The sequence below is a fragment of the Pyricularia pennisetigena genome, chromosome 1 (assembly GCF_004337985.1).
Source record: "Pyricularia pennisetigena strain Br36 chromosome 1, whole genome shotgun sequence".
Taxonomy (NCBI): Eukaryota; Fungi; Ascomycota; class Sordariomycetes; order Magnaporthales; family Pyriculariaceae; genus Pyricularia; species Pyricularia pennisetigena.
Window position 1 is genome coordinate 3,700,958 of NC_043740.1, and position 27,484 is coordinate 3,728,441.

General features: G+C 52.7%; 10 protein-coding genes across 10 annotated transcripts; 3 read left to right on the forward strand and 7 right to left on the reverse strand.

The window, feature by feature from the left end:
* Nucleotides 1–140: 140 nt before the first annotated feature.
* On the reverse strand, nt 141–1,680 carry PpBr36_07654 (uncharacterized protein; the record flags this gene model as incomplete). Its single annotated transcript, XM_029894789.1, has 3 exons — nt 141–726; nt 821–1,377; nt 1,534–1,680. 3 exons carry the CDS (start codon nt 1,678–1,680, stop codon nt 141–143), a joined length of 1,290 nt encoding a protein of 429 aa, XP_029748440.1.
* A 1,236-nt stretch (nt 1,681–2,916) lies between these two features.
* PpBr36_07655 (uncharacterized protein) lies at nt 2,917–4,326 on the reverse strand (the record flags this gene model as incomplete). Its single annotated transcript, XM_029894790.1, has 1 exon — nt 2,917–4,326. One exon carries the CDS (start codon nt 4,324–4,326, stop codon nt 2,917–2,919), a length of 1,410 nt encoding a protein of 469 aa, XP_029747929.1.
* Nucleotides 4,327–7,407: 3,081 nt separating this feature from the next.
* PpBr36_07656 (uncharacterized protein) lies at nt 7,408–9,498 on the reverse strand (the record flags this gene model as incomplete). The annotated part of the gene is made up of 4 exons (XM_029894791.1): nt 7,408–8,073; nt 8,186–9,065; nt 9,224–9,354; nt 9,442–9,498. 4 exons carry the CDS (start codon nt 9,496–9,498, stop codon nt 7,408–7,410), a joined length of 1,734 nt encoding a protein of 577 aa, XP_029748163.1.
* Nucleotides 9,499–10,318: 820 nt separating this feature from the next.
* Nucleotides 10,319–11,641, reverse strand: PpBr36_07657 (uncharacterized protein; the record flags this gene model as incomplete). Its single annotated transcript, XM_029894792.1, has 2 exons — nt 10,319–11,311; nt 11,390–11,641. The coding sequence occupies 2 exons, from the start codon at nt 11,639–11,641 to the stop codon at nt 10,319–10,321; spliced, it is 1,245 nt and encodes a 414-aa protein (XP_029748839.1).
* Nucleotides 11,642–13,365: 1,724 nt separating this feature from the next.
* Nucleotides 13,366–14,635, forward strand: PpBr36_07658 (uncharacterized protein; the record flags this gene model as incomplete). Its single annotated transcript, XM_029894793.1, has 3 exons — nt 13,366–13,753; nt 13,876–13,987; nt 14,083–14,635. Coding segments are annotated over 3 exons (1,053 nt in total), but the record flags the coding sequence as incomplete, so codon positions are not given.
* Nucleotides 14,636–15,268: 633 nt separating this feature from the next.
* PpBr36_07659 (uncharacterized protein) lies at nt 15,269–16,045 on the reverse strand (the record flags this gene model as incomplete). Its single annotated transcript, XM_029894794.1, has 3 exons — nt 15,269–15,408; nt 15,486–15,810; nt 16,004–16,045. 3 exons carry the CDS (start codon nt 16,043–16,045, stop codon nt 15,269–15,271), a joined length of 507 nt encoding a protein of 168 aa, XP_029747914.1.
* Nucleotides 16,046–17,654: 1,609 nt separating this feature from the next.
* Nucleotides 17,655–20,102, forward strand: PpBr36_07660 (uncharacterized protein; the record flags this gene model as incomplete). Its single annotated transcript, XM_029894795.1, has 1 exon — nt 17,655–20,102. The coding sequence occupies one exon, from the start codon at nt 17,655–17,657 to the stop codon at nt 20,100–20,102; it is 2,448 nt and encodes an 815-aa protein (XP_029748766.1).
* An 856-nt stretch (nt 20,103–20,958) lies between these two features.
* Nucleotides 20,959–22,085, reverse strand: PpBr36_07661 (uncharacterized protein; the record flags this gene model as incomplete). Its single annotated transcript, XM_029894796.1, has 3 exons — nt 20,959–21,719; nt 21,818–21,943; nt 22,034–22,085. The coding sequence occupies 3 exons, from the start codon at nt 22,083–22,085 to the stop codon at nt 20,959–20,961; spliced, it is 939 nt and encodes a 312-aa protein (XP_029748765.1).
* A 751-nt stretch (nt 22,086–22,836) lies between these two features.
* PpBr36_07662 (uncharacterized protein) lies at nt 22,837–23,932 on the forward strand (the record flags this gene model as incomplete). The annotated part of the gene is made up of 3 exons (XM_029894797.1): nt 22,837–23,068; nt 23,176–23,531; nt 23,609–23,932. The coding sequence occupies 3 exons, from the start codon at nt 22,837–22,839 to the stop codon at nt 23,930–23,932; spliced, it is 912 nt and encodes a 303-aa protein (XP_029748764.1).
* A 2,078-nt stretch (nt 23,933–26,010) lies between these two features.
* Nucleotides 26,011–27,159, reverse strand: PpBr36_07663 (uncharacterized protein; the record flags this gene model as incomplete). The annotated part of the gene is made up of 1 exon (XM_029894798.1): nt 26,011–27,159. One exon carries the CDS (start codon nt 27,157–27,159, stop codon nt 26,011–26,013), a length of 1,149 nt encoding a protein of 382 aa, XP_029748763.1.
* Between the last annotated feature and the right edge of the window lie 325 nt (nt 27,160–27,484).

Here is a 27,484-nt window from a genome sequence, read left to right on the forward strand (position 1 = left end):
ACCTATGCATTCTGAATTTACTTTCATTTGCTCTAACCAACGGCAAGTATATCATGTCTCACAAAGTGGTATCCTGCATTACTGATATCTTTCCGCTTATTCACTAGAGCCTCGTCTAGATATTACGTTCTTTTTTCGCCCTAGAGCATCGACCAGACACCATCCTTGAACTTTTCAAGCAGGCTCAGATCAAAGCCCTCCCCCATGGCCTGATAACCAGCCGGGTTGAGGTGGAGATAGTCGCCCGTGTCGTAGGCGGGGAGCAGCCTCGTCTCGTTTGCGGGATCCCTGACCAGGGCGTCAAAGTCGACGACGGCATCGAACCTCCCCGAGGTCCTGATCCACTCGTTGACGGCCAGCCTCGTGACCTCGCGCGCCGGCTCGCCGTACGCCTGGCCCGGCCCGGTCATGGGCGTGATGGTGGCGCCGAACACGGCGACGCCCTTGGCATGGCAGCGCGCGATCATCTGCTCGTACGCCGCGATCAGCCGGTCTCGCACCGTCTGCTGCGCCGACGCGGTCGCGGGCGCCGTCCCGATGTCGTTGACGCCCTCGAACACCACCGCGTACCGCAGCGCCGACGACGCCAGCACGTCCCGGTCGATTCGGGACAGGGCGTTGGGCCCCAGCCCGTCGTTTAGTATCCGGTTGCCGCCGGCTGCTTGGTTGATGACCGAGACCGGGGTCGAGGATGCCGCGAGCCGGTTCATGAGCACGTCGGCCCATCTGGTTTTTTTGGTTCGTTGGTTTGTTAGCGCCTAGGCTTCTGGTGGTGGGGCTTTTTGGCACAATGACAACATGTATATGGGTGGTTTCATACCGATTGTTCTGGTTGTGCGTCGAGCCTCGCCCGTCGGTGATACTGTCCCCGACAATGACCAGGGCCCCAGGAGTGGCAGCACCAGCGGGCGCCCAGCCCTCGACCCTCGAGATAAAGTACCAGTGGTCCGTCTTGTCGACGCCCTGTCCGGCAAAGTCCTTTGCTTCGACGGCATTGCCGGGCGCGAACCACGACGTCGTCCTGGACCCCGGGTGGCCCGTGATGCTGTTTGTGGTCTGGCCGCGCTCGAGGTAGATGGAGACGGAGAGGACGTCGAGGGCCTCGAGGGGCAGCTCGATGGGGTCGCTGACTACCAGCGCGCCCACGGGCACCGTGAAGCCTGCCTGCCCGCCCGAGAAGGTGACCTTGTGCAAGTCACCCTCGATCGCCGCGACGCCGGCAGTCTTGTTAGGGGTCACGCCGACCGTCACGGCCGTGATTGGCAAGTCCGAGCCGCCAAAAGCGTTGCTGATCTGCAGGCGGATGACGGGGGCGCCGAGAGACAGGCGGATGGTCTGGCGCAGGGTGGCGTTTCTGAAGACCTCGCCGGTTTGATTCTGTGATGCGATGGGGTAGGGGGTGGTTCAAGTCCCGTTTTTTGTTTCAGCTGAACAGGTCCTCATTCTGGAAATTGACAGGAGAAAGAAGCGAAAGGTGAAACAAAGCTTCTCGACATATAAATCTGTCTACGGAGAGTCCAGGGTGTGACTTACCCACGGCGCATTGGGCAAGTTTGCCGGCTCGACGAGCTGCGGCATGGAACCCCATACGTCTACCCATCGTCCGCTTGCGCACCTCGCCGCCGAGACAAAGGACAGGAAGGTGCACAGCAGTACGAATGCTCTAGTTGCTGCTGCCATTGTGAAGGTGCAAGACCGTATAGAAGCAAAACCCGAGATGCACGGTAATGACTGAACTGCGGCGTTTCTGGGGAGATCCGCTGCCAAAAAAAAAAAACGACAAGCACGAACGCACAAGACTGAACAGCAAACCACCGGGAGCCCATCATCACTTCCCTCTCCCTGGGCTTATATACACCTGTGGGTAGGATACTACATCGCCGCGTTTCGACAAGGTGTCGGTCCGCCCAGGCGAGTAATTGTCATGATGCAGGTCCCTCTCCTCTTCCCCTCCTTCATCCCCATCGGTCTTACACTGCGAGTGGTTCGGTTAGACGGATAGGGGGGGAACAGAAGTATGGTGGCCCGGAGTTGCATTTTCGATTAGTTTTTTTTTTTATCTATTTAATTTTTTTTCTTTTTCCATTACGGTTAATCAAACTTGGCTCGGTTACATGTCTGGTACCATGATGGTAGGGTATGGAGTCTATGCTTTTCTTTTTCTTTGTAGTATTTTTCATTTCAGGCTAAAGCTGCGAATTTTGGGTTTTGTTTTTTTTGGAGAACGACTGGGGTATAATAGTCGTATTTTGGTAGGTGGAATAATTGCAACTTGACCCAAAACAAAAAAAAAAAAAAAAAAAAGAGCTGGGATCATTTTCCTAATTGGAGATCGCTTTGGAGAAAGCATGGCGAGAGGAAACGGCAAGTTCTTCCGGGGTCGTTCACATATTGATTTGGCTCGAAAAGATGGAGTTTAAGAGCACTTGGCGATGCGTTTGCATGACATTCCGAAATCATCACTTTTGTCTGAAACATGACTTATAATAGGCAAGTAGTTAACAGGAACAAAAAAAAAACAAAGAGATGCAAATTGGGCGAGCTTTAGGGAGAAAGATCAGTCCAAGGTGGACGCGGACACGAGAAGTAGAATATTGTTCACCTGGTGGATGGTCATATATTGCTCCCAGATAAACTCACAGGTCCGAATACACGAGCTTGAACTTACAAATGATTCAGGATATAATACGACATGCTTGGCGAGAAGAAAAAAAATTAATTCACAAGGATGTTGCAAGTATTAAAAACGTATCAAACAAAACAAAACGCTAGTCATCCACATAAAACCAAAGAGTCTCCGCAGGAGTCATGAAAGCGACATATACCTATATATCCAGCCGTCACTCATATTCACACACAATCACTTGACATTACGCAGGTACGGCGGTCAAGTGTTGTTACTTCCCCCATGGCACGTCAAGCAGCGGGCAGGGGTCCCCGAGCAGCCATGGCGGCCCAGACGGGGTTGACCTGGGAGTACCTCTGGGTGGCGGGCTTCTGGGTCCTCTTGACGCACTTTCCGGCCGTGGGCTTTGCGTCGAAGCGGTCGTTGATCCAGGCGAACACCTCGGCCTGGCCGGCCTGCATGGAGCCGTCGTGATTCATGCCCGGGTACAGGGACCACTCGGCGGCCGAGTCGGGCAGGGCGGCGCACTGGTCGTCAAAGTCCTTCTCGGCGACCTCCCTGTACGTGAGCTCGTCCGCCTCGCCCTGGACGACGAGCAGCGGGGTGCCGAGCTTCTTGGGGCCCGAGGCTCCGTTGTAGCGGTTCTGCCAGTCGACGGCGGCCGGGTGCGTCAGCCACGACTTGTCCTTGTACAGCTGGTCGGCCGTCAGGGTGCTGAACAGGGCCAGGTCCGCGATCAGGCAGCGGTCCTTGGCCAGGGCGAGCCGGTCGATGACGATCTGGCCAAAGTAGTCGGCGGGCTTGATCTGGTCCGGGAACAGGCGGCCGAGGCTCTGCAGGAAGATGACGGAGGGGGCGTCGCCTACGGGCTTGCCGTTGGCGCGGCGGAAGGACTCGGGGATCAGGCTGAGCGGGCGCAGGGCCGGGGCGGCGGCGACGGCGCCGATGAGCCCGTCAACAGCCTTGCCCGGCATGCCCTGGCGCTCGGCGGTCCTCCACGCCGTCAGGCCGCCCTCGGAGTGGCCGACGACGACCCACTCCTTGGTCATCAGCGGTCCCAGAGACGAGGTCTGACGGGCGGCCTGGATGGCGTGCACGACATCGTGGGCGTGGAGGGCGCCGGCCTCGTACATGAAGCCCTTGGGGGCCTCGGCGCCAAGGCCGGCGTAGTCGGGGGCGATGACGATGAAGCCGCGCTGGGCCAGGGCCAGGGGTCCCTCCCAGTCGAACTCAAAGGCCTTTTGGTTGGAGGGGGCGCACTGCCTGTTGCCGCCGGCGGTGCCGTGGGCCCAGGCGATGGTGCGGAAGGGCTTGTCGGGCCCCAGGGGGTTCGAGTAGGGGATCAGGGCAAAGGCGGTGGCGGGAAGGGGCTTTCCGTCGATGTCTTCGGTCACGTAGTAGAATCTAGTCATGGACATGCCGGCAGGGAGGGTCCAGAGGCGAGAGATGGCAGCGCGGTCCATGTCCTGTGATCTAACCAGGTCGCCGATGCCGTACGAGGAGATGTTGGCCGGGGTCTGGTAGAAGGGGTCGGTGGTGATGTTGAGGTTGACGTAGTTGGCATCCTCGCTAGTGACGGCACTGCGGAACTGGGCCTGGCACGCACTATCGCAATTGGGCGAGGTTTGGGACTGGGCCTGGGCTGTGGAAAAGACTGCGGCCGAGGCCAGGCAGAAGAGGCTGACGAGCTTAGAGACCATTCTTTTGTTGTTTTTCTTTTCTGATCGCTTTGGAGTAGGCTGTAAGGATTAGTTAGTAGAGTCTGCCTGTTGTGTCCTGCCTCAGCTAGTCGAAAGCTCTAGTCCAGGGAGAAAGAGAAAACACCAAGTGAACGAGCGTCTGAGTGTGGCATTATGATTAATTATTTTTATATTTTACTCGGTGGATTCTGGGCTTATGAGCTTTGGGAAATGAAAATCAAGGCTCAATAATAAACAATAGATTCTTAGCAGGAAGGTGATGGAGTCGGCCAAACTCTAGGTCCGTCTCCCCGCTGTCAAGAATGGAACCGAATTATACGTGCCGAGTAAGGTCTCCATTGCAATTTGGACAAAAGTTGGTCCGAATGCCTACTTCTGGACAGACAGTTTGGTCTTGGTAACAAATGAATGCAGACAAAAGACGGCGGGGGCTTAATAAATCACGTGTGTGTGCTGTAGATACAGATTAGCTTTCATTAAAGTACCATACCAGTCATGCCGCTGCGGGTTTGGTTTGGCAGGTTTGATTTTGTCGTAGGATTTCCATGGGGATTTCTCTTTCCCTGCCTCGACATGGCCCAGTTTCAAACAGTGATTTTTGTAAAACTCTTCCACCACTGCTTGAACAAGTCTACAATCCGTGGTAAATTTTAGCCTTATGCAGGTCGAACGCCATTGTCCATAGTCCATCATGGATCCTTCTGATGATGCTGATGTTGGTGATAATGCTGATACTGGTGATAGTGGTGATGATGGTGGAGATGGCATTGATTTGGGTCTTCCTCCCCCGAATCGACCAATAGCCATGGCCATAGCACCATACGAGAAAACAATGGGAAGGACGGCTTGCAACTGCATTGTTTTGCTGTTTCCGAGCAGCAGAATAACAGGGCTGGTTGTAATAAAATAGACAATGAGAAAAGTGTCTAAACACTAACAATAGAAAAAAAAAACTGTTACATGTCAAGTAAAACAGATATTCACGTCCGGGTTGAAAAACGAATGCCGCCAATACGTATATGTACTTGTTTGCAATACATTTAACACCCAAACGAAAAAGAAAAAACCAACAATAGCATACTTGATCTTCGTCCATTAAAACTGGAGACTTGGGAAATTCATATCAACAGTCTTAGGATGCACCTCGTTAATCTGTCTATTAATTTTTCGGGGGAGGGTTTCTTACCATTGACCCTTCCTCATTTCCTATCATTACTACTGAGTAGGTTGCATGGCATCGGTCAGCACCGCACCCGATAGTAAATTAACTGATCACACATCTAATTAGTTTGCCTCGATATTAACATCTACTGCAACATGACGGATGGTAAAGTCTAAAAACACAGAAAAAAAGGGGGGAGTGGTGTACCCATGAAATCACTCGGATGCGCAACAGATCCCTACACCAACTCTTATTTTGTTATTAGAATGTACAGAATATTTCATGAAAAGGTAATGTCACTGTAACCTGGACCTAATCTACTCAATTCTGGGTTCGTGAACCTGACTTACTGCGTGCTGTAGGGCATGGTTTCGAGTAATAATATAGCATGGTGGATATCCAATTACCACCGAAACTTGACATCTTCCATCATGTCATACGTATTGTTAATTTACCACCTGAAAGCCACCACAGTTTGACCGTCAATACTGGTGCTCAGGTGGAACTGGTACTGCTGCTGGGTCCCTGCCAAGTGAACAAGATGAATATGAGACGAACCAGCAAGGAACGAACGTGTAAGTGCCCATGGTAAACACACATCAAGATTTGTTTCCACTTGGGGATGATCCCATGATACCTGCGCCGCCCCTATTTCATTCACTGCGGCATTTTCCGATATATTCTTGTCTAAGCCTAATAATATTTACAGTAGTCAAGACTGCATACAGTGTATACTGCTACCTACTACTATGGCGAGGTAATTTGCAGGATGCAGCCTACGGGTGTTATGCTTGCGGGTTCCTGCATTTCTTTGCACCATCTGTAGTGACTGCAGCTAATCCCTCCCTCCCACCAAGAGGTCAACGTCCATAATACGAGACCGAGGCTCATATCAATCGCGGACCGCAGGTATAAGACAAGACTAGACTAAACTACTAGATGGACAAGACAATTATGTAGTTCTGGAGCAGTGTTGAACTTATTCGTACGGCGTCTCCAATGCCAAACCCGGCTGCCTTGCCCGCATGTGCCTGCCACATTCCAGCCAGAAATCCCCGAAAATAAAGCACTCGACAAAAAAAAAAAAAAAAAAAAAAAAAAGCCCATCCACGCTTTCAACTGCCGAAGTAGTTTTTGCTAACGGGGAGTCCAGGGGTTTCTTCATCCCGGCGCAGCACGGCGCCCGGTGCAACATCTTTCCGATTTCTCTCTTTTTCTCTCCTTCTCTCCCAACAACGCTTGGCCCGCTACTTTCCCCACCACGTAAACCAACACGTCTGCAGAACAGACAAGAACCATGGGGTGGTGGTGCCAATATCTTGCAGGCGGTGGGAACGGCCTTCGAGCCTGGTTCGAACCGAGTCAGCAACCATGCGAGTTGTTACTGAGGGGGAGCGTCCCCCGCCCCCGGGGAAATAGACTCCACCACCACCACACCGTGCTTTCCTCACCTTAATCCTCCCGCGTGCTCCCGACGTCATGCTACGGTGAGCCCTATTATGTTTTCCGGTCGTCAGTTAATATGATGCTGGTGATTTTATTATGTGTTCATCAATCGACACACCCATCCCCCAAAACAGGCCTCGGCAAGGGGTGCTTGGTGCCCTATACACGCAAAGCACCATCTTGTTCACAAACGAAGAGGTTATGTTTAGCATGCTGCCTTGGAACGGAGCATTTAGAACTCATTTCACTTGCCTTCTTAGCAATGACATCGGCAAAAGGTTAACAGGTGGGGGAAAAAAAAAACTATAGCCCCCCTTCCCATACTGAAAGTGGGCAGCTTAGGCCTCTGTTATTCAACAGTTGTCTCGACGATGCTACCTTGGCAGATACCAGTCTCTACCATGCTCGAAATCCCGTCAGATCAAAGCAAGACATACCCCCGCCCACCTGCAAAGCCCAGCGCCTAGGCCAGGTCATGCCTTACCCGCACCGTTGCCTTCAGTGTTTGGCATTCCCAGATCCGCGTACTCGGCCTCGTTAGTCGCGTCGAGAACATCCTGGGCGTTTTGTATGACCAACTCGACGTGGCAGCGGACCCGGAGCGCTGCCAACGCCGGCCAGACGCTCTTCTCCCCGACCCTGATCCAGTGCGCCAGCGATTGCTGCGTGGGCACCTCGAGGAGGCGTGCAAAGTCGGCCATCTTGACGTCGGGCACGACGGTCAGACCTCTGCCGCTGGGCACGACATCGTCGATCACAAGGCGCCTTATGCGGCCCGGGATCAGCCCGAACCTGTCGAGCTGGCGTAGCCTGTGTCGTACCTCGAGACCGGCGTACCAGGCCAGGTCGTTGAGAATCCAGCTGAAGCTGGATACGGGGCCGTGCATGTCTGGCCTGAGAAAGGGCAGCATGTATGCCCGTGCCTGGCTTACTATGTAATGGTTGACGTTGAACTGCGAGCCGATTTTGCGGATTGGTGAGTTTTGCTCCGTGTATTGCGCCTGCGAAAAGTGCCTAAAGGTTCTCGGCGGTCCCCATGGTTCGATCTTCCCATCATATCCCTTACGCATTAGCTGCGTCGTACTACCATAGAGCGAGGGCAAGTCTGCATTAGAGGCTGCCGCTGCTGTCCAGATGAGCTATTGAAAGGAATGGACCGTCAGCAAAGTGCTAGTGATGTACTGGGGGAGTATTTGACCAGATCAGGCTGTCCCCATGTCTGACTAAACCAAGGCTGCATGCAATACTTACCACATTAGGCGTACTGAGATAATTAAGGACGGTGGGCACTCCGCCCTGACCCGAGGAAACGACAGTAATGTTGAGAGCCCTACCAGTACGCTCGAAAGCCTCCTGAAAGGTCATATCACCCACGTTGTCCCGCACGAGCTGCTCGAGCACGGTCAAATCGAGAATGTAGCCCTTGTTCACGAATCGGCGGAGGCGCCGGAACAGCGTTGCCCACCTAGAGCCGGAACTTGTCTTTCGCGCATGAGTCTCAAACGCGCTGAGATCAACCAGCTCACCAGAAAAGACCCTGGGCAGCTCCTCGTCAGTATGGGTAGCGACCAAAGCGGCGATGAGCGCCCCAGTGGCTGTGCCCGTGATGCAGCGGGGGAGCAATTCCTCTTCGTGCAGCGCCTTGACGACGCCGAGATGGCACATGCCAAAGATGGAACCACCCTGGAGGATCAAGCAAGTGTGACCAAAGGATCGCTGGAAGTCGGCGGCGGCCGTCTTTTTGTCGTGCAGAGTCCATAGACCTTGCACGCGTCGGGAAGTGATGGGGGTAACTGCAAGCTCGACGGGTGCTCCGCGGTGTCCTCCCGTGCCGGCTTGGGTGGACTCTTCCCCTTCCTCTTCGATCCCAGAACATGAGTCGGGCAGCAGAACCTTGTTGATGGAGATGCCGACTTGGACGACATAGTGCTCAATCAGGTGCTTGGTGCCGCCGAAAGCACGGTGATAAAGCTTTGTCGAGGTGATGTTGCCCATGTTGCGTGTCAAGCCCGACCTGATCAAGTTTGGAAGGGTGTGGTGCAAGGTAGGGTCACCTGTTGCCCTCTGTAACTCGGTGAGGTGGTCTTGAACCGCCTTCCAGCCGTAGAGGTTTGATTTCATGTCATTTCGCCTGTATTCAGCCATGTTTCCAGTCAACAAAGGCCCATTTGATGGTGGTTATGGCAGGCTGTCTATTCACGTCTCCTATCATCACCTTCTAGCGGACCACGTGACATATCCACGAGCAGCATCTCAGGGGGAAAACTAGCCACCAGTGGAAATGCATACCATTTATCGAAACCGTAGATGGAGTCAAGCTGGTCGGCAGCAGTGCGCCAGTCCTTGTAGCTTTGGGCATTGCGAAGATTTCTTCGCCATGTCGCCTTTGGTGACTTGCCTAGAATCCACGCAAAGAAGGCCTGGAGCGTGATGGGTTGCTCATAAATCAGTTATCTGGTTGCCAAGATCGATGACGGGAAGAGGGAAAGCCGAGTCTGCAGGCTTACGTAAATCCACTGGGTGAAAAAGCCAATAATTCCTCCCAAGAAACCAAATACGGCCATGGCGCTGGGATAGACTCTTATTTGGCGACTCAGCTTGTATTTATCGCCGGGGGTTGATATATATATATATATATATATATATTTTACTGAAGAGGTCGACCACGGAAAGAAAGGCGCGAAGTTTAGCGAACAAGCTCCTTTGCTTCTGATGGCTGGCCCTTGCTCAGCTTGGGACTTAGGTCTCAGTCCTCGTTGGATTCATCCCCTTGAATGTCGAAATCGCGCGCCGACATTGTCAAAACAAAAGAATATGAAAAAAAAAAAAAAAAAACCACCTCACAAATGTTGTGTTGGGTTCTTCACGTAAAATATTAAAATGCTTTGCATTAAGCCTTGCGCGCCACCTTCAGGTCAAGCCTTGTATGCAGGTATTTAATGATGTGGCCACGAGCTCGGGCTTGTTGCCAAGGTGCACGTCTTGTTTTGGCATGTGATCTAATCTACTGTTATGGGTCAGCCATTCATTCGTGGCGCACCTTGATGCACTGAAGCTCTGCCCAACTTTATTTTATCTTGCTGTAGAAAAATAATTGCATCATAACCCTTGACTGCATTGCAGAACTGATGCATTACGTTTATTGCTATTTCTCCCCGAGTCTGTATCTGGATCTTGTCTAGACCTAGAAATAAGATCAGAATGGAACGAGACTTGCGGTTCCTGCGCAACAACAAGGGCGCCAAGAACTGAGACTTTTCACCTTTTTTTTTTTCTCTTCCGGAAAAGTCCATGTGATCCCCATTTTGAATTAAAGGCTTTCTTATCAATACATTCCAAGTTTGGCACATTAAAATGGCCATTTTGCGCCAAGACATAGGCTCCTCACTCATCCTCGTCGTCAACAATGAGCCTCCGTCCTCTGCGTCCACCCTGTTCGGCGTGGGCAGCTGGCACATCGTCGGCATCCCCGTCCGCATCGTCGTCGGCAGAAACCTTCTTCTGCCTCTTCGCTTTTGGCGGTGACCTATCCTCGTCCTCGTCAAGTAGATCCTCATCCTCGTCTTCCTCTTCACCCTCCGATATGTCCTCGTCGCTGGGCGCAATGAATCCATCGGCCATGTCGTAGTCATCCTGCCGGCGTGCGCCCTGCGGCAGATCGTCGTCCGAATCATATTCAGGCCGCCTGCGCTTCTGCCGCGACTTGTCGCCCGCTCCCTTGCCGCGTCTCCGCTCTCCGCTGCCGCTCTCCAGGCCCCCGACGGAAAGTCCACCGCTGCGACCGCCGAACCGGGATGAGCCGAAGCCCATATCCAAGCGCGCCGCTGCATTTTCCTTCTTTCGGCGTAAGCGCTCGCGTTCCTTCTCCGCCAGCTCGGCCTGTTTTCTTTGTAGTTCCGGGTCCTCCGTGGCCCGGAAAATGACGTCGTCCTGGGTGTGCCTGTGCTTCGTTGCCTCGTCCATCTTGGCCATGAGACGATCCACTGCTGCAGCCTCCAGAGCCTCGTTGGGCCGCACCTTGAGCTCTTCCGTGATGTGGCCGACGGTCAAGAAGGCCTCGGTCGACAAGTGTCCGGCAGCAGCGTAGTAGTTCGCGTCGCGTTTCTCGTCGTAACCCTTGCCAGTCGGCGCGAGGGACTTGGCGTCCATGTCGTAGTGCTGATCACCGACGACAATGGAGATTGATCCGTCGCTCCACCTGTAGATGTTGGCATTGCTCTCCAGTTTTCCCGTCTCGGGATTCTTGCGCCACCTGATGACGCTCGCGGGGTACTTTTTCTTGTCTTCTTCGAGATCCCAGGCCGTCGGTTCATATGTGTCCTCGATGTACTGCTCGGGGACTATTTTCATGAATTGAGGGACTTTAAGGATGCGCAACTATTTTTTTATCGTTAGTGCCTAGAGATGGATCGAACAACATGCACATTTTGCAGCCCGGTGGTGAAAGCAGCTCACATTTCCATCTTTGGGCTTTGGGATTCGATGGCGGAACATCCTAAGTCCCATGATGCGTTTTTCCTTGTACTGTGGCGCGCGTTGGCTGCTTTCGCCGTATTCACGCTCGCGCTGTTGGTCGTCATCATCGTCATCGTCGAGTTCGTGATCACTAAGCGGTCGCTCGATGTCGGACTCGTCGCCGCCATCTCCAAAAAGATCCCCCTCATCACCGGCATCGGGGATGTCGACAACGTCGTCGGAATCGGACATGTTGTCGGCGGGTCGAAGGATTTGCTGGATACTACGCGGTTTCGATATTATTTTTCGCGCGTATTTTCATTCAACCAAGCTGTGAGAGCGATGATATGGTGGGCTGCAAGTTGCGAATCAGTTGCAAAGCCAAAATGATCGTTGTCGACAAGAAAGCTTTCGACGTCGAACAATTTGAATAAGAAGCGCTAGCTATACAGGTGCTGGGAGCTCCATTGGCGAGTCGCGCCTTTACCTTCATAACCACAAAAACGCACCGATCGACGTATACAGGGATTAGCGATTAGCCAGTGCCTATCCAATTCTGGCACTTTTGATTATGCAACATCACGTGAGAGCCTCCCTGAGGCAAAGACGCGTGGGGCAAGGTACCCAGCGCGAATAAGGGGCATAAAATGGGACGGATTCGAGCATGTACAAGTACAAGTACAAGTACAAGTCGTGGTTCGAGCCCATATGATCGGGTCTGGATGCCTCACCAAAACCCAATTCCTTTTGACGCAGACCCAACATTGTACCTGAGCCATTCCAAAAGCTTCGAGCCAGCTCCATCCTTGCCATTGCCGTCGGATATTGCTGGTCCTGTGTCGGAGTATTATATTATCTCACCTTGACTTATTTTTTTATCCTTCCACGGAAACAAAAGAACGGAACAAATAAGAAACAATAGGACAAGGGCTCCACGGACCTGCAGCCTTGGGTGAGCTAGAAGACGACCCCGAAAAAGCGACGCGTCCACGAAAAGTTACGGGCCTTGCTGCTTGGGGGTTTGCCATCCTTGAACCCAACCGCCCGCACGTCAAGCGTGGGACCTCGCAAGCCTTCCAAGAGAGCCGCTGGGACCCTTGACCCTCCAGTCGAGTTTCACCGCCGCGGCTCACCCCCTCCGAGCGATATTCAGCTACTGCATTTAGCTACCAGCTCTTGACTCTGACACCAACGTTAATTCCCATTCACTTGGGTTTTTTTTTCCCTTTACCTGATAATGTCAAACCTATTTTCTGGAATGTGAGTAGTTTGTTTTGATTTTTTTTTTCTCGCTCTCTCCTCTGTCATTTTTGTTTATTTTGTTTTTGTTATTGGCGCAGACTCTCGGTCGCTCAACTGCATACACTTCCCACTGTGTTTCCCACCGCCTTCAGCATTATTTCGTAGCGGCCAAAAGAAGCCAGCGGTTCCCGTGCAGCTCCGTTCAGGCCCGTCACTTGCCTCTCAGTGAGATGCATCACGGCCTACGCTTTAAAATAAATTGAGATAAAATACAAAAAGTCTCAACGGGCTATATAGACTCTGGGTGAGACAAGCATTGTCCTTTCTGTTACTTTTCTTTTTCTTTCTACCCTGTTGCTTGCCAATCAAGTCTTCGTTTTCCTTTTACCATTTTACCTCTAAGAGCCTTGACAGAACCCCGCCAGCCAGCCAGTCAGCCAGCTTAGTTGCATATCATGGAGCCAGCCTTGAGCGCCTCACAGCAAGGAAGGCTAGGATGACGGCGGCTTGAGCTGTCAATTTTGTGACTATTTTAGTCCTTCCTCTCCCATATTCTGCCCAAATACCATATCGTCTTACCCATCGTCCCGTCCTGTCGCGCCTTTCCGGTGCACCACAGGCGGGGTTTGGCAATCTCCATCAAACCTCTCATCCCTAGCCTTGGCTGCCTGCACTTTGCTTTATCCCTCCAAACGCCACAAAAGGACACATGGCTGTCACCGTTGTATCTGCAGTCGTCTAAACCGCCACATTCTAACTTGTGCCCCAGCAACGCCCGGTTCCGGGGTGGTACCAACAAGCCGGCCATACAGACCAAGAGCCCAAACCCAAGCTCCGGTCCTGCTTCTCCCACCGCCCTGTCAGCCAGTCAGTCGTCAAGCAGCCTGGCTTCAAAGTTACCTCCTCTTCCAAACTCTCCTTCGCTGGCCCAGACCCTTGGTATGGACGAGAACAGCGGCATTATGGCGACCGGCGAAGATATCCTCAACTCTTACCACCTACCCCGCCCACTGCCCTTGTGGCTTAACCCCGGCTATGCACGACATATCGTCAAGGGAAACTTTATGACCCTAAGTGCAAGGCCGAAGACGGTTGAACAGGGCGAATGGATTGCACATCAAGGTATGAACAAGTGAGCCTTTGTTGACGGCAGTGGCCATCCTGCCAATTTTGATTTGATCTATCGATCGCGTCGGTTTAGTGGTGAAATGAGCTAACCGGGTCCAACACGATTCAATCTTTAGTGGTCGAACACTATAGAAATCTATGGAATTTTGTCAGGGTTGTTCACGAAAAGGAGGAAGATGGAACAACAATTTGCAATTCTACCACCTGTCCTCGGACGTCCGCTGGGGCGTAAGTATCTCACCTTTTTTTTTCTGATCACGTGCAATTCACCAATAAGGATGAAAAAATGGCATCACCACTGACACGCTGCCTTGTGCGTTCAGCAACCACTCGTTCACATGGCTCAACTCCCGGAGGGAGCCTGTTGAGCTACCCGCCCATGAGTACATGACTCTCATGCAGCGTTGGATCTCGGGCAAGATTGATGATACCAACATCTTCCCGACGGAGGCCTCTGGAGTTTCATTTGCACACAACCCTCAGTACTGCCCACCGGCACTGTCACAGCTGGCCGGACCAGGAGGCGAGGGTGACTGGGTTGGCAAGCGCAGTGGGTTTCCCGAGAACTTTGTCGAGGTCTGCAAGACCATTTTTCGTCAAATGTTCCGCGTCTATGCACACCTCTATTGGGCCCACTTTGTCGAGCCGTTTTACCATCTCAACCTTGAAAAGCAACTGAACAGTTGCTTCAGCCATTTCGTCCTGACCGCCACCGCCCTCGATATGCTCAAACCCCACGAGCTGGAGCCCATGCAACCGCTGATCGACCTCTGGGCGGCCAACGGGACATTCCCGCAAGGATCCAGAGCTTACGAATATGCCAACCTTCGAGCCGGCGAGAAGCTGATGCAGCTGGGAGGCATGTCTACATCATGAACCCTATAATCTTGCCGCGCTCACTCCCAGGAGGCATCCTGTTGCAGGCGGAGCATATGTGATATGCCATAAACGGGAATGTACGAGCGGTTGTAGCGTTTTATCGGCCTGCTTGGATGAATTGCAGCCGAATGTTTTCTGAAGCTGTGGCTAGGAAGACAACAATTGGTATTGGAATTTAAGCAATTGTCCCACTGTTCTTGAAGCCAAGATTCGATCGCCTCAATCTCGGCACAGCTTTATGTCCATACAAGCCGAGCTTGGAAGACTATGTGGTAGGGGTTGATTATTCCTCAATTCAAACTTGATTCAGGGTATACCTACACGGAGAGTTTCCTATCACTTGGGAATTCACAATGCACCCACGGATAGAAATCATCATCCCACACAGGGCGTTTTGTTATTGTTTTGAATCTGTAGCCACTCACATTTAACTTGGAGTCTTGAACAAGATGGTGTGTGTTAGTGATTAATGAACAACTTCCATTTGAAGCGGAAACGTTGAAGGTCAGGTAAGCGGAGACTAAACTGGCAAGCAGTAAGCCCTGACTTTCAGAGAAAAACTAGTGCAGAGGAGCAGCTGCCTGAGTATAAACAACCGAAAGGAGGTGACTGGGCTGGTTTTGGCCCACACTAGGCAGCCACCTCACTAATCTTGTACTCAACAATGACCGGCTTGCCCTCCTGGAGAACAAACCGGCCCGACCCGACGTACACCTTTTCGGACATTGCCTTGAGAGCTGCATTGTCGGTCTCGAATGAGATTTGTGTGACTGCATTGATCGAGTTAAAACCACAGCAAGGCCCACGGGGTCAGAATGACAATCAACTAAACGAAAGAAGAACTTACAGACCTCCCCGAAATCAGTCGTCTTGGCCTCGGGGCTGCCGGCAAGGACCTGACCCGCCGGGCCTGTGGTGGAGGCGGTGCCCCTGTAGTCGAACCTGAAGTGGGCGCCCGACTTGGCGTCCCGCATAAGGCTGCTGACCTCGAGACGGACGTGCCGCTGATCCGGGTCCGGGCGAATGTAGTCGCTGCCGTGCACGAAGATGGCGTCGACCTGTACGGGGTATCCGGGTTCAGACTTGAGGGATCCGGCGTCGGGCACGAAGCCGGCGTGGACTAGACCACCAGAGCGGGTGCTGCCGATGGAGGTCGGTGCGGTGATTGGGACCTATGTGGTTTTCTTGTTGTTCAGTATTATCTTGTCATCAGGCCAGCTAATGTAAGTACTAGCTTAGCTAGCCCAGTCGGCTAGCTCATTATTCTGGTGCCACCGTGATGCAAAGATACGCAAAGAGGTTGAATGTTGACGGGGTGATTTGTAATTACTTTCTCCCATCAGAACTACTGGGTAGGTAACTTACCTCGGCCGTGAAGGCTGGAATAAGCCTGGGGAATCCTGACATGTTTTCCAAAGTGAATGGTTTCCTTTCACGTTATCAGATGCGGTCTGGTAACCGTCGATGTCTACGAGGCCACACGACAATGAGTTTACTGTAATGGAAATCCGGATATATCGGTGATGCAGAGATAAGACAGGTGGAGTTGAGCCCGGAACATGTTGGTCTGGACTATCTGGGTCTGTTGTCTAGTCAAGTCTAGTCCAGTCTAATATGAGGGGTTCAGTTCACAGCTGGTAAACTGCGGGGACCGGATCCGTTGTGCGGATCAACCGAGTGGGTTGTCAAAAGGGCGGGGCTTGCAGACATCGGAGCTGAATTGTCTCGCTGGCCATCATGATTGACTTTGATTGCCCTAATGGCTGCAGGTAAGCGGACTATTTTATCATTATTATTATTATTTTTTTTTCCCCCGTGGCGAACAATGTGGCAGTAAAGACCAGAACATACTACTGTAATTGGGCATACACTTATTAGATAATTAAGATATACGTTAAATCTTGGCGATGAGACTGACACGGCTAGATCGGTTGATGCATGCACTCGAATAGCTAGCTCTGCGAGTCGAAAGCTTCTGGTCTACCTAATAATTACCATATCCAGTTGATGAGATTCATTCCCCCATAACTATCCTAAGAAGACGAGATCATTCGAAAAAGTTAATGCAGTTATCTTTTAGACTTTGATGATGCACATGACTTACAGGGGTGGAGGTGGCAATCGCCCGACAGACAGCCAACACAGCCAGCTACGCCACCGTCCGATTGATGAACCAGATGGTCTTGAGTGCGCGCTCAGCCCAAATCATCACATCAGCCAACAAACCAACTCATCGATCGACCTATTGTTGATTTACCCTAACAAAAAGTATTATCAAACGACTGACTAAAATTATTCCGGCAGAAGCTGCTGCCCGGGTTGACGGCACAACCTGCAGGTTAAAAGAAGTCAACAAAGTACGCAAGGTTAGCAACTAACGCCTCATGGCCCAAACAAAAATCGGAAACTTCTGCACTGACAACTCGGCCCCCTTGCTGCATGGATGTGGCCGGTTCATATGACATCACCTGGCTCCAAGAAGCCTGCCCCTGGTATGGGTCACTCACTAAAAATCCTACCCAGCGCGTCTGTCTGGAGACGATCCACGCAAGCCTCGCCTTTTCTCCGGATTGACCCAAGCTTGCTTCAAACGCATCTCTCCACACGGAGTTGCGTCGAAAACCCAGTCATCATTGATTTATTTGTCTCAATCCAGATCATCCCATTCATAGCGAGCTTGCAATTTACTTTGTAGCGTCGCTTTGCTGTCTTCGATTTTCGCCAGTTTTGTTTTTCCCGATTCTCCGTAGTGACATCTGTCAAGTCTTTATTCGACAAATCGTTTGTTTATGTCGCTACGCTTTTACATGGGCGATCGTATCTCCAATTCGCATTTCCTCTACAAAGAGTGGGCACGTGCCTCCCTCAAGCCACTACCCGACCTCCCTCGGTAGGCTATATGGTACGCTAATATAGCTGACCTCAGTGATAACTGCCAATCCTGCTGAAACCTCGAATACACAACTTGAATCGTCAGCCCATTCGCAGAGGTGGCATCTACCCGGATTTGACCCCCATGGAGGCTACCAGTCACCACACAGAACAACAGCCTGCACGGCGCAAGAGAACTCACCGGGGTGGCAAGAAGAAGAAGAAGTCCCGGCGACAGTCGTTCGCGACCGAAACAGACGACATGGCCAACGACGACCTCGCGGCCACTGGGTCCAACTTCTATGTCAACCACGCCGCTCACCTCAGCAACACGAGCCTCGACAGCGAAGCACTGCTCGACCACAGGGAACAGCAGTCACTGAGACCTCGACGACCGTCCATCGCCGTCACGTCTGCCACTCCTTTCCCTTCCAATTCGCAGCCGTACTCGAGCAGCACTAGCAGGTTGAGGACCGTCTATCATGGAGGCGAAAACAGCGCTGACGAGGATGACCACTCGGCCAACGAGGGAGCCCCTTTGCTTTCACAGTCGATGCGCCTGGGTAATTCGGAGGCCGCGCTTGGTTACGGGTCTCGCGAGATGACGCAGCGCGAGAGCGCCTCGCGGAGCAGGACAAGCTCAGGCATGTCGGTCGATAAGAAGAAGCTGCATCTGAACCCTTTGTCCACCTCCAACAACAGCTACAATGTTAATTATCCACCGTCGATGCCCGGCAGCCCTAGGACGCGGCCGGTCGATCCAGCTGGACTTATCAACTTTGGGGACGACCTGCTAAGGGACGAGATAAGTAGGAGTGAGCTTCGGAGCCGCGCCGAGAGCATCGGTGACGAGGAGCGACCCTCTGGACGCATGTCCTCTCCGATGGAGAGGCGCCGTACATTATCTGTTCCGCCCGAAGAAGATGTGTGCTTCCCCCAGGAGGGCATGTCTGAGATGGGTGATGAGATGGTACACAACGATGAGGAGGACGTGCATATGGGTATGAGGTCAAAGGGGCGACGGCGGAAGAGAAGGTGGCCAGACCTGTCGGTGTTGGAGGAGTGGAGCAAGCTAGAGAAGGAGGCCAACGAAGAACGGCGAGTGAAGAGGATCACAGAACCACAGCTCATCAACGGAAGGCTTAGGCCTGTCAACAAGACATGGTTCAAGGCCGAGGATGATGCACCATATCGCTTCACCTACTTCAACGAAGAGTTCCAGAGCACGGTGCACAGCCAGACGATTTCGGGACTGGTGCAGGCAGGCGGTTCTTTCCGTGATCTGTTCATCCCCGACCCTGTCATCATCGAAGATTCTTCCTCGGAATCTGACAATGACGATATGACATCCACTATCCGCCAGCCTACCCCTGGCGAGTCTCGGGCCCCGAGCCGGCAGACTTCGGTACCTCCTTCAGTCCAGGCAAGCGAACATTCGTCCAGGCCAGGCATTCTAAATCGGACATTTTCACCCCCAACCGGCAGAGACAGCGTCATGGCCCCGGCACTTTCAATTTCGGGGCAGGATACACCAGCCACACCAGCGCCACCGAGATCACCTAATTCTGCCAAAAAGTCGACAACGCCACCAGAGGGCAAGCCAGTCAGGTTTGGTGAGCGCCCAGTGTGGTGGCTAGACGTTCTCAACCCTAGCGAGGCCGAAATGAGGGTCATTTCCAAGACTTTTGGTATTCATCCGTTGACGGCAGAAGACATCATCATGCAAGAAGCTCGTGAGAAAGTGGAGTTGTTCAGGCATTATTACTTTGTCAACTACCGTACCTTTGACCAGGATGAGGAGAGCGAGGACTTCCTGGAGCCGGTGAATATGTACATTGTGGTGTTCCGGGAGGGCATTTTGACCTTTCATTTCTCCATCACGCCACACCCGGCCAACGTGAGACGGCGAGTTCGACAGCTTCGTGACTATATGATGCTGTCGGCGGACTGGATTTCTTACGCCATTATAGACGACATTACGGACGTGTTCGTCCCGCTAATCACCCGAATTGAGGAAGAGGTTGACGACATTGACGATGAGGTTTTGGGCCTGCAGGAAGTCACGATTTCCGAGCCCGTCAAGGATACGACATCTTTCAAGAGCAAGGACAACGCAATGCTGCGGCGCATCGGTGACTGCCGCAAGAAAGTCATGGGCCTGTACCGGCTGCTGGGCAACAAAGCTGATGTCATCAAGGGCTTCGCCAAGCGGTGCAACGAGCACTGGGAGGTGGCCCCGCGGTCAGATATCGGGCTCTACCTGGGCGATATACAAGACCACATCGTCACCATGACGGCCAATCTGAGCCACTACGAGAAGATCCTGGCTCGATCGCACGCCAACTACCTGGCGCAGATCAGTCTGCGCATGAACGAGCGCCAGGAGGAGACAGCCGACATCCTCGGTAAGCTGACGATCCTGGGTACCATCGTCCTCCCGATGAACTTGGTCACGGGCTTGTGGGGCATGAACGTCTGGGTTCCGGGCCAGGCGGCCGAGGGCGACCTGACATGGTTTTTCGCCATCACTGTCAGCTTGCTGAGTGCGGGTTTGCTGTGCTACTGGCTAGTCAAAAAACTGTATGGGCTGTGAGAATGAGTGTTTGTGCCATTTAGGGTGACCAACTCCCTAAAAGGCTTCTTCGTACTTCTTTACCTCCGGAACTTGACCGTGTCGTTAGATGGGTAGCAGGTGATTTAGGCAAGGGTCAGTGTATTTCCTACTTGTTCATTCAGCATCGAAGAGCTGTAGGAGCAGAAAAGAAAACAGGACAGCCAAGTTGCTAGGATTTCCGAGATATTGAGATTGATGGGAAGGCGTTTTTAAAACACGAAAAGCTTTTGACACTAGCTAAGTACATATGGCGTGGTGGGTTTGAAGAATAAAAAGTGAAGCACATTACATTGATATCAAGGAACTCCTTCTAATGATCAAGCTATTTTCCAATATACGGGACTCGAATCATATATATATATATATATATGTACTTGATATTGTTCCCCTTTGATACGCGGGTCATGGACGCAGCCATCAATGACCACAAACCGCAGCTGATCCTCATACTTGTTTATGGTCAGACAAGAAGACAGTGACTGGGGAGACGAGGAACCGAATTTGGCGTCTGCTATCATGGAAGGATTTTCGGGGAAACGATATTGTTCGTCGTGCTTGATTATACATATACTCCGCCTCTATCACTGCCTCAGTCTCGGAGTTGCCAGACGTCCCTGACCTGAAGATGAACAAACGCCCACAGGCCAACTGGCGCCAAGAGCAACAATGCAAGTCTGATAGGCCAAGCAAACGTCCTTATCAATAACCTGATACCCGTCGTCGACGGCAGCACCAAAAAGACAAGTATAGTCGACTGCGATACAAGACCGCATCATAGACCGCCGTGCTCACTCAAGGTTCCCGAATCCTCTATCCAGCCCTGGCCAACGCTCTTCTACCTAGCCTGGCCCATCAAGCTTGCTCGCAGGGCCATTATCTGCGCACGCTCCGCCTCGGGAAGCTGGTCGATGGTGGCCTGCGGCAGGGCGAGGACCTGCTGCATGAGAGCGTCCGTGTCCTGAGGCGCGGCCGCCGGCGCGGGGGTCGGTGTGGCGGCGGGCGGCGCGGCGGGCGGCGCATACGGCACGGGTACGGGCGGGGTGTTGGCAACGGGGTGCTGCTGCTGGTAGACGGCGGCTCCGGCGGGCGGTGCGCCATAGGGAGTCGGCACGTGGGCCGGGGCGGCCGCCGGGGGCGGGACGGCGGCTCCAGGGTCGACGACCGAGTGGATGGCGTCCGGGGAGACGAGGTCCATAAGCAACAGGGCCTGGAAGATGGCGTACGAGAGCTGCGGGGCCTGGGTCAGGAGCTCGGTGGCGCGGGCCGGGTCGGCGCCGGACATGGTCTTCATTTGCTGCAGGATGTCGAGGAGCTGGGCGGGCGGGAGAGTGCGCAGGGTCCGCGAGATGGCGTCGGTCGCCGACACGCCGGCGGGGAGGTCCTTGCCCGGCGGAAGAGGGGGCAGCGAGGGGACCTCTTGTTGTTGTTGTAGTTGTTGTTGTTGTTGGTACGAGGGTGCGCCGGAGCCGTTTGCGCCACCCGGAGGGCCGTCGTCGGGGTCGTTTGTGCTCGGCTTTTCGTTAGAAAAATCCACGCGCAGTTTACGGCCCATGATTTCCGTGTCGTTCAAGTTGCGGACTGCTGACGCTGCTGAGTCTGGAAAGTAGTGAAATTCATGCTTGTTAGGTTGCGAACGAGGGTCCAGGGAGCCGACGACAGACTCCCGGCTGTCAGCCAAGGAGGATGGTACATACCATTGTCTGGATACTCTGCAAAGCCAAACCCCTTAGGCTTCCCTGTCTCCCGGTCATAGACAAGACGGAAGTTGAGGACTTTGCCTGCCCGGCTGAAGATGTCGGTTATTTGCTCCTCGGACAATCCTAGATCAACCAACAGTACTGATTAACGACTGTGCATAGTGGCATTCGTATATGACCACGGGGGCAGGCCTGGAAGGAGGAAGCAAATACCATATGGAATATTCCCCACGAACACCACTCTGGATGGTGGTTTCGACGACATTTTTGTGCTTATGGGAAAGAAAAAGAAATGTGATGACACGGGCGCAGGGTCTCAGACGTGAAGTAGGCGGCCCGTTGCTATTTCTGATGGCCCACTAAATATGGCGGGCGCAGGACGTTGATGTCAAGACAACACACGCGACGGTGGGACGCGCACTCGTCAAAGGTGATTGAAAGCCTTTGGAGACAAAAGTCACAATGGACGGCAATCAGTCTGTCAAGGAGAGAAAAATCAATTGCATCTAGCTATCAGATTGTGCGCAAAGAGCTTTGACGGACAGATAGCTGTCTATGCAGGTGCTAAAACCCAATAGCAAAATATAATTGACAGTCTCTTGGTTTGTTTCGTTTTTTTTTTTCTTTCTCTCTTTTTGTTTGTTTCTCAAGCAAGTTCATTCGTCGTCGCATTCAGTTGAGGATCAAAACTGCAAAGCACCAAAAGACCGCCGGAGCGGCCCCACTCGACTTAAAAGCGGGGCCTCTCAGTGGTACGTGCTACTGCAAGTACGTACCTTCGGAGGAGCATTGACCAAGCGATTGCTCGGCCAGGTTTGCCGCCGTGCGGAAGCTCTGACCCAGAAAATCACTAACCCGGCAAGACCGGACGATTTCCATTCACAAACGTCAGAAGCCAGAATCCAACGCACACAAACAAGGGAGCCGGGACTAAGCTTCATCCAACCACCACAGCATTCCGCATTCACGAGTCGACGAAACCTAGAGTGGCTCCGTGCCCCTAAACCGTCGTCAAAATGAACCAGAATCCCTTCCAGGAGTACATGCGCCAGCTGCAGCGGATTCAGCAGCGCGCTGGCGGCGGCGGCGGCATGCCTCCAAGGGGAACCATCGGTCTCGGCGCCGCAGCGGTCCTTGGTGCAACCGGAATCTGGGTCGTCTCCAACTCCCTCTTCAACGTCGACGGTGGTCACAGAGCTATTAAATACCGGAGGATAAGTGGTGTGAGCAAGGAGATCTTTGGCGAAGGTATGCTCAACATCAAATCAAGCTGGGGGGAGAATGCGACTAGGAACAAACCATGGACGCGATGACCACGTTGCTGACATGATGATGCGGTATTTGAAATTCTATAGGAACCCATTTCGCCATTCCCTGGTTCGAGACCCCGATCGTGTACGACGTCCGCGCAAAGCCGAGAAACGTCTCGTCTCTCACAGGAACCAAGGATCTTCAGATGGTCAACATCACCTGCCGTGTTCTCTCCAGGCCCGAGGTCAAGGCTCTGCCACAAATCTACAGAACACTCGGCTCAGACTATGATGAGCGCGTGCTGCCCTCCATCGTGAACGAGGTCCTCAAGAGCGTCGTGGCGCAGTTCAACGCCAGCCAGCTCATCACCCAGCGTGAGATGGTTGCCAGGCTGGTTCGAGAGAACCTGTCCAGGCGAGCAGCGCGCTTCAACATTGTCCTGGACGACGTTTCACTGACGGTACGTCTCATCACTGATGTCTTCTGCCTACGTCTAAACTGGCCAACGGTCGTTTTACTAACCCCACCCATTTGTAGCATCTTGCCTTCTCTCCCGAGTTCACGGCAGCTGTCGAAGCCAAGCAGGTCGCCCAGCAGGAGGCCCAGAGGGCAGCCTTCGTCGTCGACAAGGCCCGCCAGGAGAAACAGGCCATGGTCGTCAAGGCGCAGGGTGAGGCCCGATCGGCAGAGCTGATTGGTGAGGCCATTAAGAAGAGCAAGTCCTACGTCGAGCTGAAGAAGTTGGAGAACGCAAGAGCCATCGCTCAAACTCTACAGGAGGCTGGCGGCCGCAACAGGTTGCTCCTTGATGCCGAAGGTCTCGGCCTGAACGTGTTTGAGAAGAATGACAGGAAGGATTGAGGCCCTTTTGTTTGACCTCTCAACGCTCTTGTCTTTCTTTTTTTTTTTTTTTAACTTGTCTTCGGGGAGTGGGCCGGCGTGATGCAAAAAAAAACATAACTCCTCACTGTAACTCTATAAGGAATGGCGTGTAACTATTTAGCACATATAATGCAGCTATTACCACTCTGAAATTTATGGCCAAGCAACTGGCATCCCAGGAAACGGCATGATGATGGAGGTATTGGGAAAGTTAAATTTTATCGTTGATTTCTTTGAAATGTTGTTAACCTTTGTTGGGGATTTTGGGGGACTGACAGCTTAATGCCGCCAATACATTTCTCCTGGTAAGTCCCTTGATACCCTTACGTCCTTAAAGCAAGTCCAGGGTAGGCGATTATCAATCATCTTATTGCCACCACCGTCACAGTTCAAACTGGAGCGCGTCACATTACCATTACCGCCTTGCCGCGTCTGGGCTTGAACTTCCGACGCGACCCTTGCTAGCAGCTTCCCCAGCTCTGTCTGCCCCACCACCCCTCTTAGCTCACCTATGATCCAACACTTCATTGCTGTTGTGATATCCCATCTAATGCGATACGACATCAGGTAATTTGGACACACGCCATCTTCTACATTGGGACTTTCGGGCCTTTCGGAATTGCGACCATACCACAGACTTTAGGAAAGCAGGAGCAAACTAGCTTGCTCATAACCATTCAGTACATCCTTCCGCTGCCAAGATGTTAATCAAGTATGTGCAAACAAAAGCTCAAGTCCGCGCAACTCTTCTCATCACGGACCGGACAGGAGGACGGGAACAAAAAAAGACAACGAGGAGGACCTGTTCATAGACAAACAATGCGCTGACCACACTGCCTTCACAACAACAGAGTCAGGACACTTACCGGCAAGGAGATCGAGCTGGACATTGAGAGCGATTACAAGGTGCGCCGGGAAACCCAGACTATAACCCCCCTTCACCAAGCCTCATACTCGCGCTCATGAACCAAATTCGTGGCTTGGGGACATATTCGAAACCCAAAACAATATACAAACTGACGCAAGCAACGATCAACCCCTCAAAAACAGGTCTCTCAGATCAAGGAGAAGGTCGAGGAGAAGGAAGGAATCCCGCCCGTGCAGCAGAGGTTGATCTTTGGCGGCAAGCAGATGTGAGTTGGCGGATGGGATACCCTGCAATCAGATGCCGAAGCCATCTATCTGTAGTGAGGGGGCGTTTGGCTGACGGTGATTTACTACGCGACGCAGGGTGGACGACAAAACCGCTGCCGACTATCAACTTGAGGGTGGCTCTACACTGCATTTGGTCCTTGCGCTACGTGGTGGCTGTTGATGAAAAGGGGGAGCGGAGATGGAATCCAGGGACTCAAGAGAGGGTATACCCGGATAGCAAACCCACTTCGAAGACGAGGCAAGGGACTTAGTGCGCGGAACATAGAATTCCGGGAGAAACTATGACAATCTCTCCGGAAGCCGTGTGATAGGATGAATGATACCAGTTTACCATGGGCGCCTCTGAGAAGGGTGGCACATTGTGGCTCTCATACTCCCACGAAGCTATGGGCCACGACGGGTTCTCTGATGGAAATGGGCTACAGGCTGGGTATTGTAACGATACAGCCTGTATTGCGTGGACGCGAGTAAATCAAGCGCAGATTATTGAATTTCATCTGTTTTTTTTTTTTTTCTTCTTCTTTATCTTGGTTGCTGTGATTCCTTCAGTATTCGCTCTTATAACAGTGCAGTTCGAAAGCGGAATGGCACATGTTAAACTTACCAGAACTATCATGCCGCTAAGGACTTGACCAAAAGTTCTACGGATTAATCAGATCCTGCTATTTTAGTAACAGAAGTGATCCATTTGAAAAAAAAAAAAAAAAAAAAAAAAAAATACAAAGTCAACTGTCGCTAAAGTTAATACCTATGCATCCAAACTCCTCTATAATAATATGCCGACTTCAAGCCAAGTTGCCATGAACAAACTCGGACCAAGAGAGAACAGGCCACAAAACAAAATGGCAGTATGCTGATCTATATATCAACCTGAAACAGAGATTGTCATCCAAATACAGCCTTTAACGCCTCTTTTGCATAAAGACATTGGCCTGAGCCTTTCGCTTTCGAGCCAGGAACGATGATGAACTGCCAGACGCGGCGGCTGGCGGCGGCGAGGCAGGATCGGGATATTTACTGGCGGATTTGGAAGGCGATTGGTAGGAGGAAGACTGAGACTGTCTCGCAGGGCCTCTCGAAGATGAATAAGACGGCCTCGAACTCGACTCCTCATCCCCAAACAGATCCCCTCCTTCACCGTCGTCATCTTCGTCATCCAAAAAGCTAGCCGAGAGCTTTTCGGGAGCTTCAGCAACCCTCCGGTACTTGGCAGGTCTCGAGGACTCTTCATCAGACGCCTCGAGTTCGTCGTCGGACACCTCGACGGCTGGCCCGCGGTCCTTGGATGTCTGCTTGAGCTTCAAGAGCCGAGCCTCCATGTCACCCCGTCTGCTGGGCGGCAGCACCGACTCCTCCCTGGCGGGCTGGTGCGCCTTGGCGCCCGGATTTTGGGCGATTCGCTTGGCGTCCAGGAGGGCCTTGGGCGCCCTCATAACCTGACCCCGCAGGGCGCCGACCTGACCGGATATGGCCCTCCGTTTTGCGGCCTCAGCGGCCTGCCGCTTGACCTTCCTCATGTGCCCACCGGCCTCGTTGACGTTGGTCCTAGTGCCGCCACCCCATGACAGGTTCGACGAGGCCCTGGGGGCGCCGGGCGGGCCGAAGCGCGAGTTGCCGCCGATGGTGGTGGTCCGGCGGAGGTTGAAGGGGATCTGGCTGGGCTTGACCAGCTGGGCCTCGTTCTTTTGGCGCTCCTGCTTGAGCTTGTCAAACTGCTCGTTGAGGCGGGCCTCGGCCGCGGCGACAGCCTCGTCCCTCTCCCTCCTGTACTTAAGGTAGACCTTGCCCCACGACAGGGGGTTCTTGGGGACGTAGCGCTTCTTCTCGGAGTCCCGGGCAAAGTCCTTGTGAATCAGTCTCCTCCACAGCTCCGCGCTCTCCTCTGCAATGTGCGGGCAATTCTCTTCGATTTGGAGGAGCTGTTCCGCCGACTCTATTTTGAGCAGGATCGGCCTCACTAATTCGTACGGTGCATAACCGACGCTTGTGATGAGGCTGATGTTGCGGACTGCGGCCTTGACGGCCAATTCGACTAGGGATTTGGGAGCCATATGTAGTGGAGGTGATGGAGCATATGTTGTTGTTGTTGTTTGAAAGAATAAAAAAAAAAAAAAAAACACCCAAAGAAGGGCCGGAGGGTGGGACAAAGAGAGGCTGCGGGATGTGTCGTTTCAAGGAGACAAAGAGCGCCGGGCCAAGGAATTAGACGGTGCTGAAAAAGGCACCAGGATAAAACCGTTCATAAACAAACGGCTGAATTAACGGGCCAGCTCTGGTATTCAAGGAAACAAGATAATATTGATAGATGAAGCAATTTCAAAAACAGACAAACAACATCGCATTCTTACCCGCTAGATTTTGAAATTACAATTTGGA